At 37.8% G+C, this 13,405-nt stretch overlaps 1 protein-coding gene across 4 annotated transcripts in view; it reads right to left on the bottom strand.

The window, feature by feature from the left end:
- The window catches only part of Tpp2 (tripeptidyl peptidase 2), a 74,204-nt gene that overhangs the window by 39,275 nt on the left and 21,524 nt on the right, over nt 1-13,405 (bottom strand). For all 4 annotated transcript variants that reach the window (XM_060379837.1, XM_060379836.1, XM_060379835.1 and 1 more), the window contains 7 exons: nt 11,789-11,943; nt 10,937-11,013; nt 8,424-8,551; nt 7,688-7,787; nt 3,471-3,619; nt 896-1,011; nt 127-295 (listed from right to left, as the gene is read on the bottom strand). In XM_060379837.1, coding sequence (XP_060235820.1) covers nt 127-295; nt 896-1,011; nt 3,471-3,619; nt 7,688-7,787; nt 8,424-8,551; nt 10,937-11,013; nt 11,789-11,943 — 894 coding nt within the window. The remainder of the gene's footprint in view (nt 1-126; nt 296-895; nt 1,012-3,470; nt 3,620-7,687; nt 7,788-8,423; nt 8,552-10,936; nt 11,014-11,788; nt 11,944-13,405) is intronic.

Consider the following 13,405-nt stretch of genomic DNA (forward strand, 5'->3'; position numbering starts at 1 on the left):
TCGCAGCACTAGGAAGGTTGAGAACCACTACTTTACAGTATTAGACAAGCAGCATTCTTCTTTTATTTACCATTCATTTAAGCCACAAATATAAATGCTTCTACCTATTGCCAGCCCTGTACTGACCTGTGTTCTCTGGAAATACAGGCTCAATGCCAACACCATGATCTGAAGGAGCAGCCACCTGAACAGGATCTCGGAGGTAGATGCCACGGTTATTTCCAACTGTAACTGTAAAACCTAATCTGTTAGCAAATGATGTATTCTGAATGAGGTAGTCATAGGCTTTGTCAACCTAAAAGAATATAAATGGTAAAATGTAAGTGGCTAGGTCAAGAAAATATTTTATTACAAATTATGAACGTAATTTCAGCTGTAGCAAAGCTAATTTCTGTATTCATTTCTCTAAACTAAAAATACCACAGTTAAAACAGCAACCAGCTGGGCAGTGGAACACACCTTTAATCTCAGCGCTTAGGAGGCACAGGCAGGGGGATCTCTGAGTTTTGAGGTGATCCTGGTTTATAGAGACAGCCACGGCTACAGAGAGAAACCTTGTCTCAACCCTCCCTCCCTGAAAAGACAGCAAACCCAGACTTTTAAACAAAATACCATTCTAATCATGACATGATGACCTTCCACTTCAGTCTAGATTTACAATTATTATTATCACGTGATCCAAAGCCACTCACTTACACGTGAGCAAACCAATGCTTTCTCTTACCATTTAAATTTCCAGTGTCTATAAACCCTCAACATTTCTTTGTCTCCGTGCAGTTAATCTCTTTTCCCTACAAAGCATCTCTGTGGCCACGTCTAAAGTTTAGACAGGCTAAATCACCCTCACAGAACTGTCTCAATACGTTATAGTTATTGTGTGCAAAGACAACAATACCTGAATAATTCCATGTCCTTGAGCAAATACTTCTATATTGTCGGCTTTTATTGCAGTATTTTCTAGAGCTCTTCTGACTGAGTGAACAGTATAGTCAACATTATTTGCTTTCAGACCTAAAATTAAAAACAAACAAGAAAGTAATGTTAATGAACTCATTAGCTGAAACACCTCCCATTCACCAAGATGATAACATGTATCCTCTTCTGCTGTCTTCTTTTAACATTCACTTTTGAATGTTTTCTTAAAAATTAAATAGTTGATTTAAACTGCTTACATCACACAAATACTTTAAGAAAAAATTCACTGCATGCCAATCTCCGGTCACATAAATGATATGGATGTACCAAGCAGACAGCTTACAAGCACTCAAATGACTTTTTAAAGAAAAAGTTGGTATGTTTAGAACTATGGTTGATGACAGCAATTTTCAACTCAAGGGTATTTTATAATCACCAATGGAACTTCAAAAAATAAAAATAAAAAAACACCACACAGGTCAGATCAGAATTTTTTCTTTTCTTTAGGATTTATTTATTTATTTTTTATTTATACAGTATACAGTATTCTGCTTTCATGTGTGCCTGTAGGCCAGAAAGAGAGCACCAGATCACAGTATAGATTGTTGTGAGCCGACATGTGGTTGCTGGGAATTGAAACCAGGACTTTTGGAAGAACAGCCTGTCTCTTAACCTCTGAGCCATCTCTCTAGCCATAGATCATAATTTTCAATGACAAGGTACCAGGTGATTCCAGCATGTAGCAATATTTTGAACACAGAAGGCTATAGCCAACATCTGCCAGCCTATTACTCACTATTACTGGATAAATATTATAGTATTTTTTGTCCTCCCAGAACTCATCAGACATGTTAGCAGTAAGATACTGTAATGTGTAAACAAAACAAATAGGTACTAGTACTCTGTGATTCTCACTAAGAACCATGTCCATGAGAACCCAGAAGGGATGAAAGACCATTAAGAACAACTGGTAGATAAACTGAGTCTTGGAGAATGTATGAGCTTTCAGATCTGAAACATGGCAGAAAAGATTTGCAGGGAAGAGAGCTAAATAATCAAAGACATACAACCTTGAAATATTTGGTGAGTTTAAAGGACTAGAAATAAGTAGAAACTATTTCTATCTTGAGGTGAGGTCTGACTTACCCTAGCATGTGATATGGCACTGACTGGGGCTTGGAGGCAGACTACTTCTCCCCAGTGTAGCTTATTCATATTGGGCAGAGGAGAAAGTCTCAGGAATCAGAAAAGAAGTGAATAATAGGAGGAGGACACTCTTTGAGGCAGAAGGTTGAGCCCTATTTAATACTACATAGCAATCATAACCTGGTAATGTGATATTAACATTTTGAATTTGTTTATAGTCTGCCTTTTGCAATAAACCCCATACCATCAAAGTACATTTTATAATTTACCCATCCGTTTAAGCCCCAGAACTAAAACTGTTGGTTATTCATGACCACAAAGGGCCAGGGAAAGCCTTCCCTGCTGTGGATTCCCTTGGTAAACTTTGTATACTTTGCAGGGACCTGAAATCAGACTCCTGGAGAAACTGAGAAGCTGAAGTCACAGAGAAGGCAGCATCCCCCAAAGCCTCAGAAGCTGCTGCATCTGACAGGGAACTCAGTGGCAGAAAGGCATGCTTGTCTCTGAGCTCCACCTAGAGCCATCTCTGTGGCAACAACGTATAAACTAGCCATTCTTCTCAGGCAGGGAGCTTTACATTGTCTGGCACTGCTGGCCAGGGACCAGGACCAGGAATCTGTCCCCTTAGTGAAGTTCACAGTTTATTTGAGGAAGGTTGTTTCCTTTAGTCCAGAGTTCAAGTCTGTGTAAACCCCTTGATGCATGAGTCAACAGGCCACTCCCCGACACTTCTCTAACTGTCATAATGACATTTCCAGCCTCTGTCATCTCCAGCCATTCAATAGGACCCTTTCCAGATAAAGCTAATTTTAGGTAAAAAGTCTAAACAAAAAACCATAAAATCCCTGAACAGGAAAACCAACCAATTCCAGAGCATGAAACTCACCAATCCCTAAACTCCTCCAAGCTCAGAACTTGAAATCCCAATAATCTTCACCTTGGAAATCTCTGCCCTAGAAAGCTCCACCCCCTACAAAAATCCTATATAAAGGCTGTGTGTGTTCAGTTCCCTGTTGCCTTCTCCCAGGAGCAGAGGCAATCACTTCTGGATTAATCTCTCTATTCCCTGGACCCTCCAATAAATCTTTTATGAGATTTGCTGCCTTGTGTGACTCTCACTGGAAGAAGCCAAGGGGCAATGAAGAGAAGGAAAGAAAAGAAAAAGTGTAACAGGGCTAAGGCTCCTGAGTTCTTCAGCTCAGCTGGGAATACCCTCCCCTGGAAGCTGCACCGCCTAGGTTCCCATGTCTCAGGATGCCCTTCTGCTGGGATACCTTATCTCAGAGCTGTGTGGTTCCTGGGCCTCCCTGTCTCACGATGCTCTTCTCTTGGGACACTGTCCCATCTCAGAAAACATAGTCTACCATTAAAAAAAAAAAAAAAGTGAGTGTAGTATGTAATATACTTACCTGAAAGTACCAGGGCAATGCCTCCACAGGCATTGGGGGAAGACATTGATGTCCCATTCATTAGCTGAGTGCCCCTCAATGTCCAGTTAGGCACAGAAGCAATGGCACCTCCTGGTGCACTGATGCTCACACCAAGGGCCCCATCAGCACTAAACAGAAAAACAGGAAAGTTTAAATAGGATGAGGATAATTGTAACTGTAGTGCAAAAATGATAATATAATTGCAGTCATTACAAAAGAAAAAAAAAGAAGACAAAGATATTATTATGGGCGGTAATGAAAGGAAAATGACTGAACTCACCTAATTTCTCACCACACACTTATTTTTCCCTTTTAAGTGAAATACGTATCTATGTTTGTGTGAAACACAAAGATGTCAAAAACTTGAGTGCTCTAACGCCTTGATCAGGCTATTTCTTTCTATACTAGAAAATTTTCACTTTGTCCAACAGAAATATGACGTGGGTCTTATATGTAATTTTCATTATTTTTTTTCCCCTAGGACAGGGTTTCTTGGTGTAAACTTGGCTATCCTGAAACTCAATAAGTAGACCAGGCTGGCCTCAAACTCAGAGATCTATCCTCCAGTGCTGTGAAGAAAGGTGTGCCACCACCGCCCAGCTATCCCTCCCTCCCTCCCGCCCCACACAAGGTTTCTCAGTGTAACCCGAACTGTTCTGAAACTCTATCTGTAGAGCAGAATTGCCTGGAGCTCAAAGAGATCTGCTTGCCTCTGCCTCCTGTGTGCTGGGATTAAATGCATGTGCTACCACAGCATGGCCACATTAAGGAATCTTAAAATCGTGTGTGTGTGTGTGTGTGTGTGTGTGTGTGTGTGTGTGTTCTATAAAGAGCTGGAATGGGGCCATCTGTTTGATATTTTGACCAAGAACCATGTTGGAATCTTTATTCTGTGAACCAAGAGCTTGACTGGTAAGTTCTGAAGGTGATGGCCTTTGGCATAATATTACTGTACACCCTCCCCGTAAAGTTTATTCTCAAATAATTCAAATGCTAATTAATTTCTCTAGCTCACTACCTGGTTTCAATCCAAACATGTCATTGTAATGCTTATTCTAAGACTCTCTAATCTCAAGTTTGTGTAAATATTGCTCACCATTTATTCTCTGCTTTGTCAATAAAAACCTGGCCAGCCAATAGCTGGGTAATAGAGAGAATAGGGTGAAACCTCCAATTCCAGTGAGAGGAGGAGAAAGAATGAGGGAGTAGACTATTAAGCCACAAGGAGAGGACCAGGAGCCATCTTGAGAAATGAACTGGAACAAAGAAGGCCATACATGCAAATATTATGGGGATTTTGGCTAGGAAGTAGCTAGTACTAAGTTAGTACTTAGATTAGAATAGATTTAAAATGCCCAGTTATTGTGCTTCAAAGCTAATTAAATAAATCACATTCTCTCTGTGTAATTATTTGGGAACTAGCTATGTTAAAGAAAAACTGCCGCTGTATTAATTTCCTGCTACATACTGAAAAGGTTAGGCTAACTTTGTAACCTATATGTCTTCTAAAGCCTATAGTTTTGAGTTTTAGGTCCAGGTTAAGCTAAAGCCTCTTAGTCCCTTTCCAGAGAATGGAGGAATGTGACCCTATCTGTGAGGACAGATAAAAAAAAAAAGGCAAGCAAGCAATGACCTTCACTCAGCAAAAGAAGGACCAGACCCTTGTCCTTGAGATAGCGTTTCTTAGCAACGAACCCAGACTTCTTCTGAGTAGCTTTTGACCTCCAGCCAAGTCTGTAGCCCCTATCTTCAAGGATGAGCTAACCACCCCTACCTTCAATTGCAGCTGCATCCACACTTGGCAGGACTGGCCAAGCTTGAGCACCTAAGACTAACCAATTACCTCACTTTACAGCTTCCTCATCCAATCCTGAATTGCCAAGACTGCAACTTCAAATCTCCCGCAATTTTTCTTTTAATAACCTAAAGGCCTTTGTCTCCCAGTGCCACTCTTTGCTGACCGGCAGGGGTGACCCCACTGTGCAATGGTTAATAAACCTCTTGCTTTTGCAACGAGTCTTGGTCTGGCAGAGTTTCTGGGAAGGGCGCGATCTTGAACTCCTGAGCTGTGAGACCTCAGGTCTTACAATACCTTACTAATTATCATTTACAGTGGTCTGCTTTGATTTCAGAGAAAATGTCAAGGCAAAATGATATTCACCCTGGTGCTAAAGCAGCATTTACAATTCATAAAGATTAGCATCTTTACAATGAAACCTATGTTATACTGGAACAAAAGGATATTCTGAAAGCAAAACTCTACCCCTCGAGAGGCCCCATTTTATAGTGATCTAAAGAAAGCCTAAGATGGCATGCGGTTGAGGGTTCCTTAAAGGCAAATGCATGGGAAAGTGTTTCTCTAGAGTTAGCACACAGAGGCTGATACAACTGTGGTCCAAGCGCTGGGCTACCTCTCTAAAGGACAGCAGAACATGGCAGTGTCATAAACGTCCATGTGGTATTGGTTCTGAAGACCAAAAAAAAAAAAAAAAAAGAACAAGAACAAGAAGGCTACATTGACGGATTCCTGGAGAGCAACCGAAGCCAGGCACTATGTGGCAGGGCTGCAATTCCTGCAAATAGGCCCTGATAGACTTTTGTGTAAAGCTTTAGTTGCAACAGAGAACGAAAGAAATTAAAAGCAGATCTATACATCTATACATCTAATGTTTAATACTGAGGTAGGACAATTTTTCAGGGAGCACTATCAAATATATTCTTCACAATAATCATTAGTCCACAATAATCATTACTACAAATTATTAAGGTATAAATTTAATAATTTAACCAAATATTTGCTAAGGTATTTCATGTGTGTTGTATACGAGATAAAGACAAACTCAGATCAATTTGTTTTGGTAATTTATTGAAATAATTCTTTGCATATTACTTTAATTCACTTTGTTTTGTTTTTGGTGCTGGAGGCTGAATCCAAGTCCTTACATATGCTAAGCATACATACATTCTACCACTGCACTATACCCCAATCATCTAAAAACATTCCTTAAATGTTATACAGCAAAAGACATTTGCAAAGGCTGGCTTAAGTAACAGTCTTTAATACTTTTGTTTTATTTTAAATATAATTTTATTTTAAATTTCAACATAAAACTTTTAACTTAGAAATCAGATTTAGAACTCATTAAATAATTTTTGTATTAACTGAACACAAACCTTTAACCTCTGTGATTCTTCTAAAATGTTTTAAATTTTATTTTTATTATTTTTAAGTAAGTGTGTATGTGTGTGTTTGTGTACGTATCTGTCTGTCTGGACAGCAGAGGTAGTAAATTCTCTGGTTAAGTTACAGCCAGTTGTGAGCTACCTAATGTAGGTGCTAAAAACTGAACTCAAGTCCTCTGTAAGAATGTTTTCTCTGAACATCTCTGAAACCCAGACTTTGGATTCTCATCTATAGTTATTCTTACTGATATCAGATGAATGAAGGAGAGCAGCCAATGGTGACGGTACAAGACAAACTTTCCCTGATACATAATTAGTTTAGTATAATGAATTAGTTCCATACAAAAACCTGCTCATCTTTGACTTCATGCATTCACTCCATATAGAACTTCCTATTGTCTATTAACATTCTATCAATCCTTCAAAACTATGACCACCTCCTCTAGGATGGGATAACCAACTATTCTCACACATACTGTCCCACCATCCAGCAATGTCACTGTGAGCTCATATCACAAACTGGCCGTTTGTGTCTGACCATAATGCAGGCACTAGAACAGTTGCTGGATCAAAATCAAAATTCTTCTAAATCATCTCCAAAGAAATAAAGGGATGAATTAAAATAGATTTTATTTTTAATCAGGTGTCAGTACTCACTATGATGTCATAATGAGGTACAATAAAAATTAGGACTTACATAATCTCTTAATAAAACAGATTTGTTCCTCCAACCAAACAGAGAGTTCAGACAGTGTTAGAAAACTGAAACTTGTCAATCTGAATTTGTTTGCCTATAGATCCTACCCAAAATCCTCAAAGTAGATTGTAACCTCAAAATAAACATAAGATCTGTTACTACGATCCTTTAAAAGGCACAACATTTGTTTCCCCAAAGTTTAAATATCAAATTGTCTGACAAGACTATCACTACTTATAATCTGCAAGCCCCCTCTCCCAATAATATCACGTTTAATCAAACACATGTATTACTTCCAATCATTACTTGTACTTACCTTGGGCCTCTAGACGACCATGTGTATTGATTTGCAGGTAATTTCTCTCTCAGTGAATACTCTGCAACCATCATATCAGGAGAAACATAAGCTCCAACACCTATTACAATGGAGTTCACCATTAACCAAAGGGAACACAATTCACTGCATGTATCCTATTTTCCCCAGTGACATACCCTGTGCGCATGGGTAAACTGCTTAGTCTCTACACCAGCACTCTCTCTCTTGTAAATGGAAAGGGAACACCTAATAGAGAAAGCTATGCTATACAAAGTATACTGGGTTTGTACATATAAAAATACTATGTACATTAAAAAACTGCTAAAAAGTGTGGATGTGTGTCTATTAAACCATTTTTCCTAAATTACAATAAATTCTAGATAACAGCTCCTCAGATTTTTCTAGAAACACATTTAATGTCTATATGAAGGTATGGCCAAGCAAGAGCCTGCAAGTCACATGCAGCCCACAAAACCATATGCTTACTTAGAAGAGTATGAAGTGAAAGTTAGTTTATTCAAGTTGACTCTAGATGAAAGCACCCTGTCATAATGTAAAATGACTGAAAATACCTGGGCCTCCAGTGTTTTCTATATAGAACACAATACCTGATTAAACTGTGGTTTACTTTTAATTTATATAGTTTTGGATACAGGGTCTCTCCAGTCCGCTTTAGGAATCTCTGTTTTGCTTGTACTTAAACAAACCTATTTCAGAAACTGTAAAGCTTACTGACCTATCACACTGGATGTAGTTCCACCAGGACAACCTACTGTAGAAAGGCATGGGCCATTATTCCCAGCACTAGAAACATAAATTGTATTATGTTTCCACACTGCTTCATTAATCACTTCACATATTCTCCTGAAAAAGAAAGAGCTACTTTGAGCAAATACAACTGTCCCATATTTGTGTATAACTAAACCAATCACAATGATTCCAAACTGTAAAACTGATAGTAGCTTTAAATGAGGAGATATATATTAGATTCACTCAGTTATGTGATTTTACAGACATGAGCTTTTAGCAAGACACAATGCCATTTCAATTCATATACCCTAGTTGAATTTCAGGGAATTGGAAAATCAAATTAAATGCATGAAAAACATAAGATAAAGCTTGGCTGATGGTGCACACCTTTAATTCCAGCCCTCTGGAGGCAGTCAGAAAAGTAATGTTAGGAATTAAGAGGCCAATCTGGTTTACATGGAGGCCAAACAAGGCTACACAGTGGGACCCTGTGCCAAAAGAAGCAAGCAAACAAACAAACAAAACCATATGTGGAAAACAAACAAAAAAAACCACTATAAAGCATTAAATTATTCACAAGGGTTATGAAGTGGTAACACTGAGAGAGAGAGAAATAAATAATTAAATAAAACAGAAAACTGAAGTGACTCTTGTCTGTATTTGGACCAAGGATTTTCTGACTGAAACAGCTAGTATCTTTAATGACACAGTTAAATGGGGGAGTGGAATGTAGGAAAAAGACTAGGAGAAAACCTAAGAATTTCAAAATCGCAATCTAGTTAGAGATTGACAGCAAGCAAGAAAGTTTACTGGCATTAGTTAAAGGAGATGAAGTTATATTAATATAGAAAATGGAAATTATAAAACATCTAGCTCCAAAGGGTCCTGCAAAATCCAATGTCTGACAAAAGATCCCAGTTCAGTTACCAACACAATCAACATTGAGACTCACAAATACATGTGAAAGGAAGCTCCAAGGATCTACTGACCTCTTCTGACCTCCATGGACACCATGACACAAGTTGAACACACACACATACACACACACACACACACACACACACACACACACACACGGGGGGGGGGGAGTAGGGGAGATAGGGAGTGAAATTTAGTATAACTGACACAGGAGAAAAGGATCACTCAGATGAAGATTAAGGAGATGACAGAAAGGGCAAGACTGCACTATAAAAAGAAATAATACTTCACAGAAAAATAAAGTGCAGCCTCTAGATCATTAAAGCTTCCCTCTTGATAGGACTTTAAATACAGGTTCAGATACCAGGTTAACTGGCATATATTAATGCTTTGGTGATAGGAGTGATAGAGACACTGACCACTAAGCCCTAAATATTTTATACACATAGAATATAAAGGAAAGGAGCTACGGTAAATCAAGTTAAGGTAAACACCATACTGGAAGAAAAGATACGGATAATGTAAATTGTTTCCTCTGAGGTTGAAATAGTTAATCCTGCAGTGTGCTCCTCTTTAAGCAGGAAGGTAAACAACTCAAAATGGCTTCAGGAAGTGCCTGAAACTGACCAGATTCACTAGGCCCCTCCTTGTCAGAATAAGCAATGAAAGCTGAGAGTCCCTCTCACAGGAGTGAAGTCAATTTACAATGAAGACTTTAAAAAGTTAAACTGCAAAGTAGATGCTGAGAACACACCAGCTGTCTGGAAGAAGCAGAAACCAACCAATCTGCCTGGAAGAGGTTTACACCAACTGAGGGATCTGAAAAGGTCACTCTCCAACCTGTTGAGCTTCCTGCAGACTATGCAATGTGCTCCAAGTTCCCACCTTTTGAGAGCTGTCACCTATGCTGGCGTGGACTTTGGTGATGCAGCTGTCTTGAGTCACTTCTCCTTCTGTGAGAAACCTCTCATCCATACTGCCATAAGTAACTCTGATAAAACTCACTGGTTCCCCAAGTTGGACTTTGATGGTATTCCTATTTTGGTCTCTTGTGGGCTTCCTATCAGGTAAGTAGGCATGTGCTTTGATCTCCATAGGAAAAGTTTTGTCACGCAACAAACTTACAAGAAAGAAAGCAATTTAGGAGAGAAAGTGGCACACACTGAGGAGACAAGGCAGCTTAACAAGTGGAGCCAATATGTGTAAGAGCACCAAAGTCTGAGAACTGTGGGTCTGCAGTTAAGTAGCACTGAGAAATCCCAGGACAGATGTGAATGAGCTATTTTGGTAACGGATGGACTAACAAATCCAAACTGGCTAGAAAGGAAAATGTGGAAGCCAGAGGGCTTGGTAGTTTTGACTCTCAGAAGCACCATTATGAAGGAGTGCTTGGAATGGTCTTGCAAGATGTAGTGACTGGACCTGGCATCAAAGACATGACATGGAACTGAAGGTCTGACTTATGAAACACAATTTTCTGCTCATCATGGTTATATTTTACTGTAAGTTCAGTTTACTTTAAAACATTTAATCCTTTTCATTAAGTAGAGTCTGATATAACAACTGCCAACAAATACTTACCCAGAATTTGGCCAATGAGTTGCTTCTCCATAACTGTAGTTGACAAGATCACACTTATGATTTATAACTTCTATCATCTATTAAAAGATTAAGACAAGAATCTGGTTTAGTAAGTTATCTGTAGAAACAGCTTAGCCAGAAAATAATCCTATAGTGTCAGGACTAATCATATCCTAATTTTGAAGGTATTTCTAAGCAAACTGTAATTAAAGCCAAAGGATAGCAGGGAAACAAATTCAGTAAACTGTCAATTAAAACTGAAATTATTCTCTTTAGAATGAAGAAACCATAAAAGAAAATGGGTGAGGCAATACAATGATTCTCATTAGATTTTAAAGATACTTAAGTTATATGAAAAACTGCAATATAGAATATTAAATTTATTAAAAAGTCAAATTTCCTTTTAGAGTATTGGAGCAAGTTATATATTTTTTAAAATTATATTGAGATTTACTACAATGAGTATAAAATATTTTTTTCTACAAAGACTTAAAAAACTTTTTCCTGGTAATTTTTAACTTTAAATTTTTGTTGTTTTGTTTTTCGAGACAGGGTTCGTCTGTGTAGTCTTGGTTGTCCTGGAACTTACTCAGACCAGGCTGGCCTCAAACTCAAGAGATCCACCTGCCTCTGCCTCCCAAGTGTTGGAATTAAAGCCAAGCACTACTGCCACATGGCAACTTTAAAAAATGTAAAATGAATTAATCAGCAATGATTTGCTTCTAAAAATACTGTTCTATACACCAAAATATTGTTTTAAATACTTTTGATAAACCGAGTATCTTATAAAAATTCTGTAAATTTCTACATCCCTAAATTATTAATCTATGTCAAGAACTCGCAGACACTCACAGCTCTGATGAGGCCTGTGCCTGTTTCCATGGTGCTTAGCCTCGTATCACCAATCTTAATTGACAGAATCTGAGCACCAGGAGCGACTCCATTCCGTTCAGGCTCTTCTGGAAAATGCCCAGCAGCTATACTCGCTACATGGGTTCCATGAGCTCCTACAGACAGAAAGAGGGTGTTTGTGTATAAAATGAAATGGTTAAAACTTTAACCATTTCAACATGTGTGTATGAAGACAAAATAACTTAAAAAATATAATTTAAATAAAAATTACCCTGAATATATATCTAGTATTTCAAACATGCTTTTACAGGTCACACAAAATAAACTACAACTACAAATTTATTTTTTCTCTAACCTGTATGCAACTCTGTTCATAGTAAGTAAAAAATGTAAGCCACAGAAGACAGCCAGTATTTGTAACACACAGAACTCCACAGTAGATAAAAAATCTTCCAAACCAAGCAAAGAGGAAAAGGAGTGGAGACACCTGCTCACAAAGGAAAGCAGGTGAAACATGCGACACGCATTTCACAAAACGATGTCCACAAGTCACACAAATAGGAAAACCTGTTTTGCTTCATTAGTCATCTTGGAATTGCAAATTACTGTCACAATGAAGTTACCTCCATATACTTTTCAACATAACTATAATGTTGAAGGTTGGCAATAGTTAAGAGCATACAATGCACTGTTCTTGTTCAAAGAATCTGAACACAGGCATACTTATGAATTGAGCAGTCTCGCCTTTGCTCCAGTACCCAACAGACACACATAAACATGTTTACCAAGATATTCACAAAAAATTTCATTGCTTCATCATTTATATGATTCAAAATTCCAATTAACTTAGGGTTCACTAAAAGCAAATGGATATTTAATATATCAATCCTTAGAATTGACATACAATAAATATGAACTAATATGCACTGAAATAAAGCTCATAAAAATAAGGCTGAATTAAAGTCTCATATAAAAACTGGGTTAATTTCATTTACATAATTGAAAAAAGGGTAAGCCATGTGGAAATTAAGACTATTTTATCACTTTTGACTCAATACAAACACACCCATATGGTCCAAAGTAGCCAAGATAAAAATCAAGAGAGTAGTAAACTTGGAAGAAGGATATTAAGGTTATTGTTTTTTCTCATGTTAGCCCATAAAATAATTTCATGCTTACTGTACTTTGATTACATTCTGTCCTCATTTATAGTCTTTTGAACTCATATCTCTGGTCTTTTTCCTCAACAGTCACATCTTACTGCATCCTCCTGTCTCCTCACCTGCCCAACCTTGAAGGCAACATAATCTTTCCACTTGCTTTTATATTCTCAGTATTAAATCATCCAAACTTATCTGTAATGTACATTATTATCTGGCATAGTCTTCCACTTTATACAAGTGTTTTACGATAGACATTTTCACTAAAACCCACACATTTGACATTTGTATATATTATTTTTGATTATGTAATATTTTACATCATGACACAAGTATTAAATTCTGCCTTGGACAGTTATCTAGTGGTGTGCTATCTAGTAGAAAACTTTTTTAAACCTACATAGACTACTACGCTAAGAACCATTTTACTTAAGTCTGTACTTAGAGATAAATTTCT

This window comes from Meriones unguiculatus, chromosome 3, assembly GCF_030254825.1.
Source record: "Meriones unguiculatus strain TT.TT164.6M chromosome 3, Bangor_MerUng_6.1, whole genome shotgun sequence".
Classification (NCBI taxonomy): domain Eukaryota; kingdom Metazoa; phylum Chordata; class Mammalia; order Rodentia; family Muridae; genus Meriones; species Meriones unguiculatus.